This window comes from Myxine glutinosa, chromosome 8 (assembly GCF_964187855.1).
Source record: "Myxine glutinosa chromosome 8, kmMyxGlut1.1, whole genome shotgun sequence".
NCBI classification, from domain to species: Eukaryota; Metazoa; Chordata; class Myxini; order Myxiniformes; family Myxinidae; genus Myxine; species Myxine glutinosa.
This window is the reverse complement of record NC_136268.1, coordinates 25,515,112-25,537,611: the sequence shown is the minus strand read 5'-3', so window position 1 is coordinate 25,537,611 and position 22,500 is coordinate 25,515,112. Positions and strand designations below refer to the sequence as shown.

The window sequence follows — 22,500 nt, the reverse complement described above, 5'->3', positions numbered from 1 at the left end:
TATCTAAAGATTAAAGAATTGTCCAAGATGCTGCAAAGATCCAACGAACACTGTATGCGTACTGAGCCTGGCATCCCATGTCGGTGTAAATGGAATCTTTGGTGTCCTCATGTGAAACGTCACGACATTTGGGGATCAGTTGTAAGATCCGTTGGTGCTCACCATGGCATTTGTAACCTTGTGCACACCTGTGTATACCTGTGGTGATGAAATGGCCATGATTTTGCTTCGTCGTATCCACCGGGGAGACGGGGAAGGTTGTGGGTTGGGTCGTCTTACATTTAGCATGGAATATTGAAACCTTGAAGGAGCTGCGCTCCAACGCGAGTCGAAAGAATTGACGCGACCAAAGACGGAATTCGTCCGAGTTGCTTTATTGAAACAAAACAGCTCAGGTATTCTGACAAGCCCGTTTATCGGGCAGCAATATATATACACATTTATGCCGGGGCGTTTGCCCGGGAAAACCGAGACCGGGCATGCCCGGGTGTCAAGGGCGAGTCCTGGAAAGGCGAGTCTGGACATGCCCGGGCGTCCTGGACGCGGCCTGGCAAGTCGAGGCTGGGCGTGCCCGAGCGCTCTGGGCGAGCCCTGGAAAGGCGAGAGCGGGCATGCCCGGACACTCTGGGCGAGCCCTGGAAAGGCGAGTCTGGACATGCCCGGGCGTCCTGGACGCGGCCTGGCAAGTCGAGGCTGGGCGCTCTGGGCGAGCCCTGGAAAGGCGAGAGCGGGAATGCCCGGGAAAGACGAGACCGGGCGTGCCCGGGAGGTTCGGGCGTGCCCGTGAACAGCGAGTCCGGGCATGCCCAGGAGAGGCGCATCTGGGCCCGTCCGGACGAGCCCGGCATGGCGATCGCGCCCTGGCCGCGTCCTGGCAGGTGCAAGGCGATTGTGTACATTCAGCGGGAACCGCTACACACGCCCCTCCAGAATCGACCTGCACCGGCAGGGTCAATTTAAGGGGGGTCCGGATGACCCGGCCCAAGCGACCCCTGGAGGGTCGTGGGGGGGGGGGGGGTCCGATCCGGTGGTGGGTGGTCGAGCGGGGGGAACTGTAGATGGGGGGCGGCCTCGCCGCGGAGGAAGGGCCAACCGTGGTGGTCGGTCGACGTCCACGTGCGCCGGTTTGAGGCGGTCCACAGAGATCCGGTCCGACCGGCCGCCGACGTCGACGACGAAGGACTTGTCGCCCCCGTCGCAGGACCCGGAAGGGCCCGTCGTACGGCGGCCGGAGTGGCCCCCGGTGCGCGTCATGACGCACAAAGACGTACTCCGCTGTGCGAAGCGCCGGGGGGGACGTAGGACTGGGGGCCACCGTGGCGGGACGTTGGCACGGGGGCAAATCGTCGGGCGGCCTCCTGGAGGTCCAAGCGCTGGTGTGCGGCGGACCAGGGACTGGTAGCGTCGGGCACGAACTCGCCCGGGACGAGGAGCGGCTGGCCGTAGACGAGCTCGGTGGCCGACGCCCGGAGGAGGCGAGGGGCACGGCCTCCGGCCACCTGATGGTCCTGTCCACCATGGTGAGCAGGTGGGTGAACCCCCGCGATGGGGGCAGGGGACCCACCAGGTCCACGTGGACGTGGTCGAAACGCCGTGCAGGCACGGTGAAAGGTGCTAGCGGGGCCTGGGTGTGGCGGTGGACCTTGGCCCGCTGGCAGGCCGTGCAGGCGTTGGCCCAGTCGCGGACGTTCCGTCGAAGGCCGTGCCAGATGAAACGCGCCGACACCAGCTTCTGAGAAGCTTTCCGGCCCGGGTGAGAAAGGCCGTGGATGGAGGCGAAGATGCGGCGCTGCCAGGAAACGGGCACGATGGGGCGAGGCTGGCCCTGGGAGACGTCGCAGAGCAGGACGGTGCCCGCGAAGGGGATGTCGGCCAGGCGGAGGCCCGTGTCCGCCGCCCGGAGGGCCTGCACCGAGGTGTCGGTGGTCTGGTCGGCCGCCATGAGCGCGAAGTCCACGCCGAGGTGGACCGCGTTCGCGCTGGCCCGAGAAAGACAGTCGGCCACGGCGTTGTCTTTGCCGGCGACGTGCCAGATGTCCGTGGTGAATTCCGACACGGCGGAGAGGTGGCGCTGCTGGCGGGCCGACCACGGCTCCGTGACTTTGGCCATTGCGTACACCAAAGGCTTGTGGTCGACGAAAGCCGTGAATGGGCAGCCCTCCAGGAGGTGTCGGAAATGGCGAACGGCCAGGAATAGACCGAGCAGCTCGCGGTCGAACGTGCTGTATTTTAACTCGTTCGGCCGGAGCTGCCGGCTGAAAAAAGCGAGTGGCTGCCAAACCCCGTCCACCCATTGTTCATGGACGGCGCCCACCGCGTAGTTGGAGGCGTCCGTAGTGAGGGCGATGGGCGCGTTGAGCACCGGGTGAGCCAGCAGCGTTGCGTCGGCGAGGGCCCGTTTTGCGCTCGCGGTGGCCGCGGACGAAACGATGTCATGCTTGGCCGGCTTGCCCCGGAGGGCCTCGTAAAGGGGCCGCATGAGCTGAGCAGCGCGGGGCACGAATCGGTGATAAAAATTCACCATGCCGAGGAACTCTTGTAGGGCCTTGATGGAACGGGGACGCGGGAACGTGGTAATGGCCTCGACCTTGGTCGGCAGCGGCACGGCCCCGGTCTTGGTGATGCGGTGGCCCAAAAAGTCAACGGTCGTTGTGCCGAAGTGGCATTTGGCCGGGTTGACAATTAAGCCGTGCTCGCTGAGGAGACCGAACAGTGTTCGGAGGTGGAGGAGGTGCTCGGCGCGGGACGTGCTGGCGACGAGGATGTCGTCCAGATAGACGAAAAGAAATGGCAGGTCGCACAGCACGCCGTCCATTAAGCGCTGGAACGCCTGGGCCGCGTTCTTGAGGCCAAACGGCATCCTCAAAAATTTGAACAGGCCGAACGGCGTGATGACGGCCGTCATCGGGACGTTGCCTGCCCGGACAGGTACCTGGTGGTATCCCCGTATCAGGTCAATTTTGGAAAATATGACCCGTCCCGCCAAACGGGCGGAAAAGTCCTGGATGTGCGGGATCGGGTACCTGTCGGGGGTGGTAGCGTCGTTGAGGCGGCGGTAGTCGCCACACGGGCGCCATCCGCCCCCCGGCTTTAAAACGATGTGCAGTGGTGAGGCCCACGCGCTATTGGAGCGCCGCACGATGCCGAGGTGCTCCAACGCGTCGAACTCGGCCTTTGCCACGGCGAGCTTGGCCGGGTCGAGGCGGCGGGCCCTGGCGTAGACCGGCGGGCCCGTAGTGGGTATGTGGTGCTCGATGCCATGCCGCACTGCGACGGCCGAAAACGTCGGCCGCGTGAGGGCCAGGAATTCCGCGAGCAGGCGAGCGAACTCGTTCACCGTCGGGAGGGCGCACGCCAGTTCGGTCGGCGCGGAGCTACTCATCGTGCACGCCAGGGAGCTGAAGGTCTCGGCGTTGACAAGGCGACGACGTTTGACGTCGACCAGCAGCCCGTGCGCGCAGAGGAAGTCGGCACCCAGCAAAGCCATGGGGATGCAGGCGTTCACAAAGGTCCACTGAAAGCGCTGGCTGCCGAAGCAGAGGGTGACGTCGCGCGGGCCGAAAGTGCGTATGGCCGAGCCATTAGCAGCGACCAAAGAGGGGCCGCAAACGGCGTCCCGCCTGTCCTGCTCGGAGGCGGGTATGACGCTCAGTTGGGCGCCGGTGTCACAAAGGAAACGCCGCCCGGACGCTTTGTCCCGAATAAAAAGCAAGTTGCCCGAGTGGCCGGCGCTCATGGCTGGGAATGAACGCCGGCCCGGCCGTTTCCCCGACTTGCCGAAAGTGCACGGGGGTCGGCACGTCCGAACCTGGCGTGGTAATAACACCACGCCTGGTCAGGTGGAGGCACCGGCCGTCGTGTCGGAGGCGGTCGGCGCGGCGTGGCGGCCGCCAGTTGCACCGGCAGTTCGGCCTCCAACCGCGCAGGGCGCTCGGGCGTCGTGGGCGTCGCCTCAGACGGCGGCAGGCTCCAGGTAGCCGCGCCGATGTGTTGGCCCGCTGAGGAGATCTTATCGGCTTCCCTGGCGAGGGCGCGGGGATCGGTGATCGACGTGCCAGCCAGGGCGAAGCGTACCGGGTGAGGCAGCTGGCGAAGGAACAGCTCGCGGAACAGAAAATCCGGAGAGTGCTCACCGAGCAACGAGAGCATATAGTCCATGCGCTCGGACGGGCGCGTGTCACCGAGCTCGGGCAGGTCGAGCAGGCGCCGTGCGCGTGCCGCCGGTGAGAGGGCGAAAGCGTCGAGGAGGAGCGTCTTCAGCGCGTCATACTTGTCGGCAGCCGGCGGGTGATCGAGGAGGCTCAGGGCGCGGGCCACGGTGGCGGAACCGAGCGCTGCCACGACGTGGTGGAAGCGGGTGTCGTCCGCGGTGATGCCTCGCAGGGCGAACTGGGAGTCCGTCTGGGCGAACCAAACAGCCGCGTGAGCCTCCCAGAAGGTAGGCAGTTTAAGAGTCACTGCCGTGTCCATGTCGGTAGGTCACCAGTGAAGGAGCTGCGCTCCAACGCGAGTCGAAAGAATTGACGCGACCAAAGACGGAATTCGTCCGAGTTGCTTTATTGAAACAAAACAGCTCAGGTATTCTGACAAGCCCGTTTATCGGGCAGCAATATATATACACATTTATGCCGGGGCGTTTGCCCGGGAAAACCGAGACCGGGCATGCCCGGGTGTCAAGGGCGAGTCCTGGAAAGGTGAGAGCGGGAATGCCCGGGAAAGACGAGACTGGGCGTGCCCGGGAGGTTCGGGCGTGCCCGGGAACAGCGAGTCCGGGCATGCCCAGGAGAGGCGCGTCTGGGCCCGTCCGGACGAGCCCGGCATGGCGATCGCGCCCTGGCCACGTCCTGGCAGGTGCAAGGCGATTGTGTACATTCAGCGGGAACCGCTATAAACTCAAGGTACTTGCAGGCTGACAGGTTGGCAAATCGAGGTACGCACACTCAAGTCTAAGCCATGCTGGGTTTGAATCTTGACCTCGGACGATGTGCTGGTGTAGGGTGAGTGTGGACCCTTTTGGGATTTGATTATAGGAAAGTATAGTTTGTGATTGTAGTGATTGAATATTCACTAAGTAATGGATTATTTGAAAGGTAGTTACTGTGGACCCCAAAGGTAGTGTGCAAGTGTCACGTGAATGTTCACCTTGACACCGATGCTGAACCTCAACGGGACAGAATCCTCAAGATGAAACTTGGGAACGATAATCCGAGCTTCAGGACGAAGGTGGAAGATATTTTGATTTTGATCGGAATAGGCAGAGTGAGATGGTAGGTGGAGATTACGGATTGGACAAGGGGAGATGAGTGGGCGTAGTTTTAAGTGGAGTAGGCGGGGTTTGCTTGGATGGAGACGGTGGTGAACGACGCAGATGGAGTTATCTCGGAGCGGATAACAAGACGAAACGACGTCGTGATCGTGTCCGAAATGGCCAAGTGTCCTTTGTCGGAGGACACGGGAACATCGACATTTTGTCAATAATTCCACGTTGTCACCTGTTCGCTTCTCTCGGATCGCAAGCGGAGAGAAAGGGATGTTTGGAAGGACAGGCTGCCGATGAATCTGTATTTATCTTTATCTATCTTTCCTTGTGTGTGTCTGTCTATGGACAGATAATTACCGACCTCTCCTTCTCACGTTTACCTGTCTGTCCACCTGTCGCTCTTCTTTGACTTTATGCCCTCTGACTCTCCATTGAATGCAATCTGCGATCATCACTGTTCGAGTACCCTAACCCCGCCCCCTCTCAGCACCTCTCAATATCCCCGCCCACAATACTTCAGTCCCTCCCCCCCAACACTTTCGTCCCTCCCTCCCCCCAACACTTTCGTCCCTCCCTCCCCCCAACACCTCCATGTGCTCTCCGATGTAGACGCCGTACCTTGCGTGCTCTATCCACCTTACCGTCCACATTAACCAAACATTATGCCAAGTTCACAACCATGAACAAATCTGCGAGTGACGAGGAGCTGCGGGATAGCGGAGGCTCGTACAACCAGAGCCGCCCTCGGACCGAGGAAGGCGCGTTCGGGGTCCGGATCACTCCGGGTCCGGGTCACGGCAATAAGGTGATTGTGTTCTATATCGACCTGTCCTTTGTTTTTCTGTTAGACCTGCGGCGCTGCGACATGGGACAGACGTGCCACGCGTGTGTCAAGTACCTGATGTTCACCTTTAACCTCGTCTTTTGGGTGAGTGTATACCTGGCACCACTTCTGCACATGCACTTTCGTATGGTGATTAACAAACATACACGCACACAGTCACATGCACACAAACACGTGCACACACACACACACACACACGCACACGCACACGCACAAACACCCACATCAGCATAATCACCTGTTTGCACATCCATATGATGTGCCTTTACGTCCCATGCAGATGTACACGATGGCCAAGTGTCCTTTGTAACTGATTGTTACAAAGTGTTAGTACACAAATCAGTGTAACTGATTGTAACAAGTGACTGATTGTTATGTTGATTAGTTAATGATATGTAAATATTTATTGTAATTATTCGTGTTTCATGGATTCGATCCGTATTACTCGTTCCTCTGGAATAATAAATTGTTTTGTAACACTGATCTATGTAACACTGATCTACGTAACACTGATCTATGTAACACTGATCTATGTAACACAGACCTATGTAACACTGATCTATGTAACACTGATCTGTGTAACGCTGATCTATGTAACACTGATCTGTGCAACACTGCTCTGTGCAACACTGCTCTGTGCAACACTGATGTGTAACACTGATATGTGTAACACTGATATGTGTAACACTGATCTATGTAACACTGATATATGTAACACTGATATATGTAACACTGATATATGTAACACTGATATATGTAACACTGATATTTGTAACACTGATATTTGTAACACTGATATTTGTAACTGATATTTGTAACACTGATATTTGTAACACTGATATTTGTAACTGATATTTGTAACACTGATCTACCTCTGTGTCTCGTCATCAGAGCATTCACTCGGAAAAAGTCTATCCGATACTCCAACTTGATTGTTTTCCCAATTTTCGTCTTTTATACCTCTATCACGTTTGTCCTCAAAGCCTGGGTTCGAATCCCGACCCAGCTATAAACCACCATCTTGGTGTTCCACAGGTAGGGTGATTCATCAAGGTGTGCGCCGTGCCTCGTCTGGACAATGTTAAGCTGGGCGTCCCGGCCATGTTAAAGATCCCACGATGTCCTTTGCGAAGAGTAGGCGAGTTATCGCCGGCACACTACACACCGAGCTGAACTAGCGCTTGCTTGCACAGTTGAGGGAAACGTGGTTGATCCCCGCTCTACCTGATGCGCATGTAAAATCCCTCCTTGTGTAAATTACCATCGTCTCGTCGTTTGCTTTGTAGTTAAAACACAAAATGTTAATTCTAGATTTCTTGTTTCACATGAACGAGTTTATAACATAACCACGGCGAATGGCGGTCGTGGTAGGTGAGTTAAAGTTTACGATCATCAACGAAATACACTTGGTCCTCGGTTAACGTTGTTGAAAACCGTGACGTCAAATGGATCAATTTATGTCATTATAAATAACTAAATCTAGACCGTGTAATAGCGACTTATGGATAAATAATCACTATGTTATTTGAAGCCCTTGGTATCTCGTTATTCTAGATGTAGCGAAACAATGTTAACCGGGACAACGACGTTAAGCGAGGACACCCTGTCCTATTTTTGAACCTTAGAATATATTATGAGGGTGTATGGGTAGCGAGGGCAGGCAGTGGTGATGGGGTTGGGTAGCGAGGGCAGGCAGTGGTGATGGAGTTGGGTAGCGAGGGCAGGCAGTGGTGATGAGGTTGGGTAGTGAGTGCAGCCAGTGGTGATGGGGTTGGGTTGTGAGTGCAGCCAGTGGTGATGGGGTTGGGTAGTGGGTGCAGCCAGTGGTGATGGGGTTGGGTAGCGAGGGCAGGCAGTGGTGATGGGGTTGGGTAGCGAGGGCAGGCAGTGGTGATGGAGTTGGGTAGCGAGGGCAGGCAGTGGTGATGAGGTTGGGTAGTGAGTGCAGCCAGTGGTGATGGGGTTGGGTAGTGAGTTCAGCCACTGGTGATGGGGTTGGGTAGTGGGTGCAGCCAGTGGTGATGGGGTTGGGTAGTGAGTTCAGCCAATGGTGATGGGGTTGGGTAGTGGGTGCAGCCAGTGGTGATGGGGTTGGGTCGTGAGTGCAGCCAGTGGTGATAGGGTTGGGTAGTGAGTGCAGCCAGTGGTGATGGGGTTGGGTAGTGAGTGCAGCCAGTGGTGATGGGGTTGGGTAGTGGATGCAGCCAGTGGTGATGGGGTTGGGTAGTGTGTGCAGCCAGTAGTGATGGGGCTGGGTAGTGAGTGCAGCCAGTGGTGATGGGGTTGGGTAGTGGATGCAGCCAGTAGTGATGGGGTTGGGTAGTGAGTGTAGCCAGTGGTGATGGGGTTGGGTAGTGAGTGTAGCCAGTGGTGATGGGGTTGGGTAGTGAGTGTAGCCAGTGGTGATGGGGTTGGGTAGTGGGTGCAGCCAGTAGTGATGGGGTTGGGTAGTGAGTGTAGCCAGTGGTGATGGGGTTGGGTCGTGAGTGCAGCCAGTGGTAATGGGGTTGGGTAGTGAGTGTAGCCAGTGGTGATGGGGTTGGGTAGTGAGTGTAGCCAGTGGTGATGGGGTTGGGTAGTGGGTGCAGCCAGTAGTGATGGGGTTGGGTAGTGAGTGTAGCCAGTGGTGATGGGGTTGGGTAGTGAGTGCAGCCAGTGGTGATGGGGTTGGGTAGTGAGTGCAGCCAGTGGTGATGGGGTTGGGTAGTGGGTGCAGCCAGTAGTGATGGGGTTGGGTAGTGAGTGCAGCCAGTGGTGATGGGGTTGGGTAGTGAGTGTAGCCAGTGGTGATGGGGTTGGGTAGTGAGTGTAGCCAGTGGTGATGGGGTTGGGTAGTGAGTGCAGCCAGTGGTGATGGGGTTGGGTAGTGAGTGCAGCCAGTGGTGATGGGGTTGGGTAGTGGGTGCAGCCAGTAGTGATGGGGTTGGGTAGTGAGTGCAGCCAGTGGTGATGGGGTTGGGTAGTGGGTGCAGCCAGTGGTGATGGGGTTGGGTAGTGAGTGCAGCCAGTGGTGATGAGGTTGGGTAATGAGTGCAGCCAGTGGTAATGGGGTTGGGTAGTGAGTGCATGCAGTGGTGATGGGGTTGGGTAGTGAGTGCAGCCAGTGGTGATGGGGTTGGGTAGTGAGTGCAGGTAGTGGCAAGGGGGGTGGGGGGGGAGGATAAGGGTAGCGAGTGCAGGCAGTAGTGAGTGGGCTTGGTGTTGAGTGCAGGCAGTAGCAAGGTGGGTAGCGAGTACAGGCAGTAGCAAGGGGGGTAGCGAGTGCAGGCAGTAGCAGAGGGGGGGGGGGGGGGGGTGTAGTGAGTGCAGGCATTAGCAAGGTGGGAGGCGAGTGCAGGCAGTAGCGAGGTGGTAGCGAGTGCAGGCAGTAGTGAGTGGGGGGAGGCAGGGGGTACATGGACATATGACAGGGATATTTAAGATAATGAAGGGTGTAGACAAAGTAAGTGCAGCTGAGTTGTTCAGTAAAATACACAGTGACCGTAGCGGCGTAGCCTGAGAGTTAAGAAAGTATTAAGACAAGGATCTTTCACTCAGAGTAGTTAATGTAGGGAATGATTTCCCTGCAAAGGTAATGGCAGGAGAAAGCAATGGAGATAGAGGGGTCCAGGAATATGGGCAGCACTGGTAGGTAGCTTGAGTATGGCTCGGTGATTGTGTACATCTGTGCTGGTTGTGATGGTTGTGACAGAGTCTCGTCAAGGGATAGTTTGTGATCGGTGTTGTACATTATTCACACTTAACCCACCTTTGTATACATAAGTCGAGGCTCATTGAAGAGCTATAATATTAGTACACTGAACGGATCAGGACTCGACAGGACAAAAGGAACAACAGAGAAAGTTGAAGGTCAAGATCGAGGCAGACTTGGACAAATAAGGGGTGTGGGGAGGAATGAGGGGGCAGGAGAGGCCACTTGGGGTGGACAAGATGGATACAGAAGAAAACTCAGGAGGGAAAAACTGGAAATTTGGAAGTTGGGGGTGTGGGTGGTTTAAATGAGGGTAGAAAAGATCATGGTTTTGGATTGGGACAATCTGAGAAGGTGGTGAACAGCTGTTTTTAAGACCTGGTGGGAAGAATTGAGGTTGTAGAGAATGTGGAGGTTGGTTCGGGTTCCACATGCAGGGGGACAGGAGAAAAGAGGAACAACTGAGTGGAGGTGAACAGTGATCCTGGATCTACGTGGTTTCAACAGAAGGTGGTTGAAGGTGGACTGTGTGGGAGTGTTGGGGGTGAGGAGGCAGAGCAGAGGGTGCAAGTCCAGAAATGAGGCGGAAGAAGACGAGAGTTCAAACGGCGCTCGGTCATGGTTGATCTCGGGTAGGATTTCAACTGCCATAATCTACTGAGCGCTCTGCAGTGGCTGTCATACCTGGGTGGAAGAGGTACAACTTGCAAAGCTTCACCACTTGTGGGATCATTTTCTTCATCTCCATAGAAGCAATGCAATTGATGATTTCAGGAATGGCAGTGGCATCGTTGATGATGTCAGGAATATTTTCCAATCTCCGGAGCTGAGATTCCAGACAAAACACATCCAAGTTGCCTCCAAAGTGTGCACTTACTGTTGATGATGATGATGTCGAGTCTTCTCTGGCAATGATGGCATTGCCATCATATTGCCTTTCAATGGCTGGTACACACGAGTAGGTGTGTGGTATAGACGGGGGTCGCCACTCCTCTCCGTCCCTCTGCTGGCCGTTGGGGAATTCACCCTCTTCCGCCCGTGCTGTTGGAGTCGACTGGACTCTCGTAGATGTGCAGAGGCATCTGCCATTTTAAACCGCATGGCTGCGGACCGTTACCCTGGTAAGGGGGACTGACAGGTACTACACGTTGCCCACAGGTGACCTTGGGATTATGCAAGGCAGGGGCATCCATCTCCCCGAGTTATCAGAAGACAACCGCATACCTTACTGTGACGACTCGTGAGACCAGCCGTTTCCATCCCAGGCCTCTTGAGGTAGATTTTTTTTTTCTGGCTGTCAGCACTGGCAGACTCTGATGCTCTCCGCTCCTCCAGGCCTGACCCAGCATTACATCCAATGCGTCATTTCATGTGTTACAATACAAATCCTCAGGTGACTCGTAAAAGTGGGGCTCATTCTGCTGGAATATGCATGCAGCTCGGGTACGCAGACGGCCTATGGTGTTCTCACTTCACTTCCTTGCTCAATAAACATTTGGCCATTTTTTGGGGCCCTGTATGGCGTGGCAGAAATTCTGGAAAATAGATTTGCCACAAATATTTTGGTAATTTGAGCGATTCATTACTCATTCCCCATTTGTCATCCCCTCGTATTACGATTGACGCCCATGTTCACAACCACATGGTAATACCTAATGTGGAAATGGGGTAATAATTTTGGGCGTTTTGAGTGAGTAAAATGTTTCCCTCTTTCACACCTTTCTTTCCCTTTCCTTGGCAGCCCCTTTTCTTCATTCCATTTTGGGGAGAAAGAAGAAATTGCATTTGCCATCCCTCCCAGTTCAATGATTTGGGTGGCACTTGCACTTTCCCCCGCTTCCAGCGCCTTTTTTTTTTTCTTTTTTTTTTTCAATACTGAATCGAGGTTCGTGAAAGAGCTGACAACCACGAGGGAAAGACAGTACAGGGGGAAACATTCATTAAAATACATTCAACAAAAAGACATCCAGGAACACAGTACAGGGGGACCGCGAGGGAAAGACAGTACAGGGGGAAACATTCATTAAAACACATTCAACAAAAAGACATCCAGGAACACAGCACAGGGGGACCACCAGGGAAAGACAGTACAGGGGGAAACATTCATTAAAACACATTCAACAAAAAGACATCCAGGAACACAGCACAGGGGGACCGTGAGGGAAAGACAGTACAGGGGGAAGCATTCATTAAAACACATTCAACAAAAAAACATCCAGGAACACAGTACAGGGGGACCGCGAGGGAAGGACAGTACAGGGGGACCGCGAGGGAAAGACAGTACAGGGGGAAACATTCATTAAAACACATTCAACAAAAAGACATCCAGGAACACAGCACAGGGGGACCGCGAGGGAAAGACAGTACAGGGGGAAACATTCATTAAAACACATTCAACAAAAAGACATCCAGGAACACAGCACAGGGGGACCACGAGGGAAAGACAGTACAGGGGGAAACATTCATTAAAACACATTCAACAAAAAGGCGTCTTATTCTGTTCGTCACTTTAATCATCTGACGGGAGGCCTACACCAAGGTCTTATTTAAAGGATAAGCTCTAAGCTGCACCACCTGACATCCTTCTGATTAATTTTATATATCCGTAGCCACAGGGGGTCATGGGATTGTAGCTCGAATAATGAACAGGTGTCCTTAACCACGGGCTCATGGAAGAGACTTTATATGGATCTTGTGTCGGGCAAGGACATTAGGAGACATTGCTGTACTTTTACAGGAGCTTTTGGAAAATGGCATTCGTATGGAGTATAGACAGAAAGGAAAGTATGGATGGACTGAAGGAAAAGATGAACAAGTAGAAGGAATGTATGGAGACAAAAGGTCTGAAGGTGAATATCGGAAAGACGAAGGTGATGGCAAGTGGTAAAGCATGTGGTGAGGTGGAAAGAACTGGGAAGTGGCCATGTGCTGTGTGCAGGAAGGGTGACGGAGTGAACTCCATTCAATGCACAATGTGCGCTGAGTGGGTTCATCAAAAATGTAGTGGTCTGAGAGGGTCATTAACCAGTGTGGCAGCTACATTCAAATGTAAGGTGTGCACAGAGGGAGCTGCAGATGGAGGAAATGTTGAGTTGGATCTTGGAGACGGCGTGAAGCTGGAAGGTGTGAAAGCATTTTGCTACCTCGGAGACATGCTGAATGGAGAAGGTGGATCAGACTCGGCAACGGTTGCTCGAGTGAGATGTGCATGGAAGAAGTTTCGGGAACTGAGTGGCGTGCTGACGAGGAGGGGAGCGTCGTTGAAGCTGAAGGGAAAGGTGTATTCTGCATGTGTGAGAAGTGTTATGATTTATGGGAGCGAGACATGGGTAATGAACGTGGAGCAGCAACGAAGGCTGGAAAGGGTGGAAATGCGAATGGTTCGGTGGATGTGCGGAGTATCGTTGAGAGAGAGGAAGACAAATGATGAATTGCGAAAGATGATGGGAATATTGCCTGTGATTGATGCTGTGAAGAGGAACAGGTTGAGATGGTTTGGTCATGTATTGAGGAAGGATGAAAGTGACTGGTTGAGAAGAGTGATGGAAATGAATGTAGAAGGAAGTAGAGGACGGGGAAGACCGAGAAAGACATGGCTAAAGATGGTGGAAGAAGAAATGCGGGCAAGGGGGTTAACAAGGAGAGATGCAGAAAATAGGGCAAAATGGAGAAGATTGTCATGGGGACCACAAGGCTAACCCCCGCTCTAGCAGGGAAAATGGCCTTAAAATGCATGTTGTTGTTGTTGTTGTTGTTGTTGTTGTGTATGGAGTATAGACAACGGAGAAATCAACGGAGCATATGGGATACGAAGCTGCAATCCCAGCATCTTGAGTTCCAAGGAAATTCAAAAAGTTATTTGACCGACTTACAATAGTTCAAGATATTCCGAGATAATCTTTGGCAATCTGATGTCCATAGACTTCCACGTACTTTCTCAATTTGTCCTTCAAACTCTGCGCCAATACAATATAAGTATTCAGCGTTGCTCCTTCAGTCGCATCTTGGTTGCTGCAGTCATTTTTCCTCATCACCAGGTCTGGGCTGTGTGCGGTTAGTGGTGGTGGTGGTGGTGGTCCAAATGCTCAAACCCACTGTCTGTACAACACAGGCCTTATTAATAGTCGTGAAGCAGGGGCACACCTTTGGTCAACATCCTTTTCCAATTTATCCCTGGTTGTTGCAATTCTTGCATGAGGCTGGTGTGATATTCTCCTGTGGTTTCAGTTTATGAGGAATACAGTTGCTCAGCGAGATTCACTTTGCATCCCAGAAAATTGAGGCCAAGATCCTGTCACCTGAGGGTTGGGTGTGAAATTTCTTGTGTGGGTGATACCATGTGATACCGTGTTGCTTCCATTGCATGGATTCCAATTTGGTTTCAGGATCCCAGAGATGAAGCATATCGTCGGTTGGATTTGCATTGAACAGTTTGAGAGGCTCATGTCAAAATGGCAGCCATTGCTATCGATCATGATTGCTGTAGTTTATAGTTTTGGTGACCTTCATCTTGTCGAGACCTTGGACAGGGCGAACCCTTGATCTTGTTGAGACCTTGGACAGAGCCAACCCTTGATCTTGTTGAGACCTTGGACAGAGACAACCCTTGATCTTGTTGAGACCTTGGACAGGGCCAACCCTTGATGTTGTTGAGACCTTGGACAGGGCCGACCCTTGATGTTGTTGAGACCTTGGACAGGGCCAACCCTTGATGTTGTTGCGACCTTGGACAGGGCCACCCCTTGATGTTGTTGAGACCTTGGACAGAACCAACCCTTGATCTTGTTGAGACCTTCGACAGAGCCAACCCTTGATCTTGTTGAGACCTTGGACAGAGCCAACTCTTGATCTTGTTGAGACCTTGGACAGGGCCAACCCTTGATGTTGTTGAGACCTTGAACAGGGCCAACCCTTGATGTTGTTGAGACCTTGGACAGGGCCAACCCTTGATGTTGTTGAGACCTTGGACAGAGCCAACCCTTGATGTTGTTGAGACCTTGGACAGAGCCAACCATTGATCTTGTTGAGACCTTGGACAGAGCCAACCCTTGATCTTGTTGAGACCTTGGACAGAGCCAACCCTTGATGTTGTTGAGACCTTGGACAGAGCCAACCATTGATCTTGTTGAGACCTTGGACAGAGCCAACCCTTGATCTTGTTGAGACGTTGGGCAGAACCAACTGTTTATGGATGATGGTGAGAACACTACCTTGAGAAATTCCAAGTTTTGCAGATATTTGGCAACCTTCATCTTCCATGATTAATACCTCAACATGGGAAACCGTATGTAGGTCAGTTGCGTCTGACCTGGGGTCATCTTCGAGGGACTCGCGTTCATGCTTACAATCGATCACCTATCTGTCTTCTCTAGAATATGAGGGTGTACATTCACCAAACACGATCACCACGTGGTCGTGGATCTCTTTGGAGCTACACCTTCTTTCCATTAAGATTTGACGACGCCACGATGATTGGGCCAAACTTCTGAATTATATACTCTGAACAACAAATAACAACAGATTAATGAAGTCTAAACCCAACTGATGTTCCTCCGACTCCCACAAAAGGCTTTCCTTTTTTTTCTTCACCTATTGAAGAATGCGTGAAGTTGTTTCCAAGGAATGGTTCATTGATTGATTGCCTGACATATTGAACCCATTGCTTTCCCCCTTTTCATGAGAGATAAGCATAGACGAATCGACTTGTTGTGACTTTTTGGGCTTAAATGCTAGAATGAAATTGTTTTTGGCTAAAAGGCCTATTTCCATTTTTGATTCCCACCCACCCACCTCTGGAACAAACTCCCTCACTCTCTTCAATCCCACTCCTCCCTCCAGGTCTTTAAAACAGCTGTTCACCACCATCGCTTATCTTCCCCCATCCAAAACCTTGATCTTTTCTACCCCCGCTAATTTCACCCCAGATACTTTTTTTTTGGGAAATTCCAACTTCTGTCCTGGAAGTCCTTGCAGTGTCCTTGTGTTTTATACTTCTCCCACTCCCCTTCCCTTCCCCCTTCCCACGCCTCCCCCCCCCCCAAGCCCTCTTCCTCCCACAGATCTCTCGATGTCCCTGCTCTCAAATGCGGTGTTTGTGTGCTTCCCCTTCTCTGCCCATCTTGTCTCCCGCTACCCTTATTATATACTTTGTGTGTCTGTTTTGATGTTTTGTGTGATTAATGTTAGCTCTTTGACGAGCCTCGATTCTGTATACAAAAAAAGGAAAAAAGTAGAAGTGATTCTTCGCCATTGGGAGATAGGACCAAAAACGAAACATAACAGGATATTTCAAAGTTTTGGACGGATTTAGACAAAACTTTGTGGACAGGTTGTGTGTCTGACAAGTCTTATTAATAAGTTGATGAGTTTGATTACAAAACAGGTTGGGAATGGAACACTGCACAAAGCTATGACTATTCAGTCTGAGTGGCTGATGCTATTTGCCAAGTGGCACTAGATTGCGACCTCTAAGCTCTGCTGTCAGCCCATTGATTCAGGTGTTTGGTTATCTATTTGTGGTGAATCGGATATCAAGCACAATGCATACCTGATTTTGAATATCAGGTGCGATGACAACCGTACGAAGCCTATGGGTCAAATGGAATGGTCTATAGCTGGCGATGCTCCGCTAAGATGGGATTTTCGTCGCCATCGAGGTTTATCCATGCATTTGCACAATCCGAACCTTTTACCCACTCTTCTTGGATAAACTGACAATTTTGGAACAACCTTTGAGAAAAGGATGCACTAAACGTGTCACTGAAGGATGCACGAAATTTTATTGGTTGACACAGCATGTAATTTTGCCAAAGTGCTGTTAAACCGAAGGTTTTTGGAAATACAAACGATGCCATTTGTGTTCGTGTTCAAAATCTGAAATTCATTTGAAACTAGAACGCCACTCAGTAGAGCGCATGCTCCCGCCGTGGGTCAAGTTGGAATAGTACGATTTCACAAAAGTTTGAGGGAGTAGTTCAGTGACAACACAAGACAAGACAAACAAGACAGACACTGCACAGATATATATATATATATAATATATATAGAAGATAATGTTTTAAAAAAACAACAAGGCAATTTCACTTACATTTTCGGATTCAGCGTTCAATTCTATATAAGTGAGTGTGTTTTGAGGCATGTGTGACTTCAAAAAAAATTGTAAGCCAGAAAAACGTTCGTTTCATTCCTTAGGGATACAACATGTAAAACTGGCCCAAACGTCAAAACAAAACTCGCTCATTTTACGTCGTACAAGCTAATGCGAACACTCATTCTTCTGGGAAGAATTCCGTGCACATGCTGGTCACACTTATAACTCACCTAACTCTTTATAAGTTCATCAAACACTGACACCGCGATTGACATTCGCTGAGGTAAATACTAAATGTTGATATCTCTTCTGAGGTAAAAAAAGGAAAAAAAGGAAAACAGTTTTAAAGCATTATACGTATCAAACGATACATTTTATGAAATGGGGAAACCGAATACACACTTTGGTGGTTTTAAAATGACAGAATATGTCTTTATTAGAAAAAAAAATGAACATTGACGACGACGCTGATAAACAATACACTGCTCTAACGCATAACCACGAGTTTAAACTACATTTACAACAAATATGAAAACTATTTTCATATCACAATGTTAAACATAGAAGATAATGTAAAAAAAAAAATGAGCCCTATCTTCCAATGGTAAAAAAAATTCCCCCCAAAAAATCCTGGATCCAGATATCCTGAGCTTCACCAAAAAGTAATCAATTCTTCCTTATCCCAAGGGCAATCATCCCACCAACTTTCATCCACATCCGTTCAGAACTTTTCCAGATATCTTGTACACACACACACACACACACACACACACACACACACACACACACACCACACACCACACACCACACACCACACACCACACACACACACACGAGTAACCAGAACAGCACTCGGTAGAGCGCAAACCTCCGCCAGGATGAACAGTTTACGTTTTGTATCCCACCGATAGGTCAGATCTGGATTCGGACCTGGACCGAAATCGAATTGGCTTGTTCTTGATGCCTAACCACATCCACCAAGTTTTGTCATAAGTCAACCACAACTTTTTTTGAAATATCGTGATTATATATATACTAGCAGAAGTACCCGGCATTGCCGGGCGGGGGAGGAGAGGGGGGAGGAGAGCGGGGGGGGAACGGGGGGGAGGGGGGAGGGGAACAGGGGAGAGGGGAGAAGAGGGGGAGGGGGAGAGGGGAGAAGAGGGGGAGGGGGAGAAGAGGGGGAGAAGAGGGAGAGGGGAGTAGAGGGGTAGAGGGGAGAAGAGGGGTAGAGGGGAGAAGAGGGGGAGGGGGAGAGGGGAGAAGAGGGGGGGGATGGGGAGGGTGAGGGATGGGAAGGGGTGGGAGGGGGGAGGGGGAGAGAGGAGAAGAGGGGGGGATGGGGAGGGTGAGGGATGGGAAGGGGTGGCAGGGGGGAGGGGGAGAGGGGAGTGGTAGGGGGGGAGGGGAGGGGAAGGGGGGAGGGTGGGTGGGGGGTGGGAGAGGGGAGGGGGAGGGGTGGGGGAAGAGGGGATGGGGAGGGATGGGAGGGGGAGAGGGGAGGGGTAGGAGGGGAGGGGAAGGGGTGAGGTGGAGAGGGGAGAAGAGGGGGGGAGGGTGAGGGGTGGGAGGGGGGGAGGGTGAGGAGGGGGAGAGGGGAATGAGGGGAGGGGAGGGGGGAGGAAGGGGGATGGAGGAGGGGGTGGAGGGTGAGGGATGGGAGGGGTAGGGGGAGGGGTAGGGGGGAGGGGAATGAGGGGAGGGGAGGGGGGAGGAAGGGGGAGGGGGGATGGGGGGGGGAGGGTAGGTGGGAGGGGGAGGGGTGGGAGGGGTAGGAGGGGTAGGGGAGGGGGGGAGGGGGGAGGTTACATTACACCGATTTACATTGGAAACTGCTGAAATATGTACGCAACTTCAACTTAGCACAGTTTAGTAAATACTCGAGATAAATCCATGCGGTAAAAGATTGCTGAGAGTTGCTAAGACCTACGACTTAGAAATTCCACCTGGACACACTTCAGGGGGCACTTTCAAAGGGGAGATGTGCTTATTCTTTCTAAAAAATATTTTAGGTGTGGTATAGACACGATATTTGCAAGCATCGGTTTCAAAAATCGAGCAAATATGGTAAATATTACTCACGTGAAACCAGGATCCGTCTCGGTGGTAGCCATGAGTGTGTAGATGTCACATGATCAGTCATGAAGAGTGGTTAAGTCAAAAATATGACATACCATGGCATAAAAACGATTTGCCCGCAAAGCATTGCACCGCAACGGTGGTCACAGAGTGCCATGCACAGCGTGACGTAAGTAGTGCGCGCAGCGCCCCTGGCGGAATTGCTTGTTTTCTTGTGACGTCATCGGAGTACGCGCGCAGGGCACCCTGGGACACCTCGGCCATTTTGATACCCTCTCGAACAACGTCGTCAGCGGATTCACATTAAATAGTTTTTGTTCACGACCAGTCATGCCAATTTGCGGCGTATTTCGTTGTTCAAACAGGCCAGGCGTTAGGCCAGGAGTCAAGTTTTACAAAACGCCCAAACTTCTACTGAATGAAACAAGAAATGAAGAAACTGGAGAGAAACTGAATGAAGAAACTGAAAGAAACAAGAAATGAAACAAGAAGTGAGGAAACAAGAAATTTAAGTGAAGAGAGGCGGCGTTTGTGGAAGGCTGCCATCAATCGCAGTGACATCCAAACAGAATCACAGTGGGATCGCACACCTGTCTGCTCCGAGCATTTTGTTAACAGTAAGTAAGAACATGTTTCATTGTATAACCATACAATTACTATAATCATTAATGATATTGAATACAATACATACATTTGAACAAATGGAGGGCACTTAATCAATCAGGTCCATAACATTAACACAAGCAGCTTTAAAAAATACATGTTTGTTTAATATATTAATACCTTGGATCGAATCAAGTGGACGTCATTCAGTTCTTTGTGTAGGATTTGTCGCACCCATCCATCTTGGTACAACCTGTATGCCTCGAGGGATTTATACTTCTTCAACTCATCTTTGGTATAGGCCGATTTGCTGAACAACAGGTAGTTGATCACGTCGATGTGGGTCACCTGAGGCCACTTGCTCACATTCTTCTCAAATTGATCATTTGATAGACCATAAGGGTCACACCCAATGACAGAAATCTTCTCTTTGTAACGAACAAGAACGTCCGGGGGGAGCGTCTCTTGGTAGCCAAGGTTGGCACTCGCACTGCTAGCCATTTTAAACTACATTTACTGTTTAAACTACTCAAGTTTAAACTACACTTTAAACTACTCAAGAACAAAACTCAAAAAACTCAAGTTTAAACTACTCAAACAACTCAAGCCTGGATCTACCGTATCCTTACGTACACTCCAAGTCTGTTCTACAGGTAGTTGGTTGCAGGTTGACCCACTGCCCAGGTGTTCACCAGTTCACTGGTCCACGGCAAACTTAAACCGAATGTTCTGTGTTTGTTGGGCAACAATACGTAATATAAACTAGATGGCACCACACTCCACATGAACGTGACAAAACAAACAAAATTACTTTATAAAACAGACTTTTTGCGATCCGCATTCACCATAAACCAACGCAACAAATCGATATCAGCGCACACGGACAGATTAGCTTGGGTATCAAAATGGCCGCCGCGCAATGCGAGATGGGTAATTTGTGACGTCAGTGAAAACAAAGGATTACCGGTCCCTATCAAAGACATTTAATTCATATCGCACAAAATCGACAAAAATCGACACAAAACACGATCGCTTTTCGCTCTGAATTACGTGCAAACGTGTGACGGAAATCACCATCGCCCAGCATCGAATGCCAACCAAGATGGCGCCCGGTAACTGCATCTCCACCTATGTGGAGTGAATGGCAATGGTCACATCACGTGATCGCTCTGAGTGAATCAGCGAGCTGTTCTGACACCGGCTGAGATTAGCGGGTACTTCGCTGAAATGCGCTGAGGTAAATATGAATAAAAAATATGGATCGTCAAATATTTTGAGGTCGGCCATGTTCGTCCCAGGCTCAATGGCCATGTCTATGCCAAATATCAAGCACGTGAGCCTCTCCGTTTCGGAGTCTATCGGTAACATTACACACACACACACACGCACACACACACACGCACACACACACACGCACACACACACAAACTGTGTTTATATATATATATATATATATATATATATATATATATATATATATATATATATATATATATATATATATATGTATATGTATATATATATATATATATATATATATATGTATATGTATATGTATATGTATATATATATATATATATATATATATATATATGTATATGTATATATATATGTATATATATATATATATATATATATATATATATATATATATATATATATATATATATATATATATGTATATGTATATAGTTTTTGGCCCTTTTGATGGTGAAGAATCACTTATAAAAACTCTCAGATCCAGATCTGGATCCGGATGTACACTAAAATCGAATAATTTCGCCTGTGTAACATACCCAACTTTTCAGCCAAATTTCGTCCGAATCTGTCCACAACCTCTTGAGATATCTTGTTCACAGACAGACAGAGATAAAAACGACCTCCATCGACCTTCGGTGGCGGAGGTCAAGATCAAGTGGTTCTTGGATCATCGACCAAGTGACAGACACACAGACAGTGAACCAATCACTTTGCCCCACTTTGTGCTACCAATGTGGTAATAAGTAGAGTACAGGGTGATTAAAAAATAAAAGTGAAACCACAGTGTTAACTTCAAATTAAATAAAAAATCATGATATCACAGAATTACATGAATCGATATATGTCCAAACCATGAGAAATGTCATACGTATAACTTAAAAAATTCGATTTGTCCTTCCTTGGCACATTTGAAGTCTTGTCCACATATGAGGGTTTTATCCTCAGCTTAATGGAGTACTGCCCTAACGTCTAGACTGGTGCGACTGCCTCATACCTTGCTCAGCTTGTTAGGGTTAGCTTCTGTATCCATCTTGTCCACCACCTGCTTTCTCCACTACCCCTAATCGTTACCCCCATTCTTTGTCTGTCCGTCTTCGTCTATTTTCTCTCTAGGCCCCGATTTTGGCATTTCCCCCCCTATCTCTTTCTACTGTTATATTTGGTATGTTGCATCCTGATCCGTTCTGTTTTCTATCTTCCACGAGTGTTGACTCTCATGACCCATGTTCAATGACCTCGGAGGTTGTCACTGACTTGTCCTGAATGACTTTACCGGTCTTGGGATTTGAAATTTAGGTTTAGCACATTCCCTACTTCCTGAACTTTTTTTTTTTTTTTTTTTTGTATACTGAATCGAGGCTCGTGAAAGAGCTAACATTTACTTCACAAACAAATCAACCAGACAAACAAAATATATAAAAAGAGGGAGCGGAAAACAAGATGGGGAGAGAAGGGGAAGCACACAAACACAACATTTGAGAGCAGGGAGATGTGTGGAAGGGAGAGGGCTTAGGGGGAGGAGGCGTGGGAAGGGGGGGGGGGGGGGAGGGAGAAGTATAAAACACAAGGACACCAAAGACTTCCAGGACAGAAGTTGGTATTTCAAAAAAGTGGAATTGGGGTGAAATTAGCGGGGGTAGAAAAGATCAAGGTTTTGGATGGGGGAAGATAAG

General features: G+C 50.5%; 1 protein-coding gene across 6 annotated transcripts in view; it reads left to right on the top strand.

Annotated features, from left to right (window-relative positions):
• LOC137432323 (tetraspanin-4-like) overlaps positions 1-22,500 on the top strand; it is a 154,134-nt gene that overhangs the window by 83,486 nt on the left and 48,148 nt on the right. For 5 of the 6 annotated variants that reach the window (XM_078783028.1, XM_068124157.2, XM_068124158.2 and 2 more), the window contains exon 2: positions 6,109-6,188. In XM_078783028.1, the coding sequence (XP_078639154.1) occupies positions 6,126-6,188 (63 nt within the window). In that variant the 5' untranslated portion in view covers positions 6,109-6,125. Of the gene's footprint in view, positions 1-5,326; positions 6,189-22,500 lie in introns of those variants that run through there. The other variant, XM_068124154.2, reaches the window with a different exon arrangement.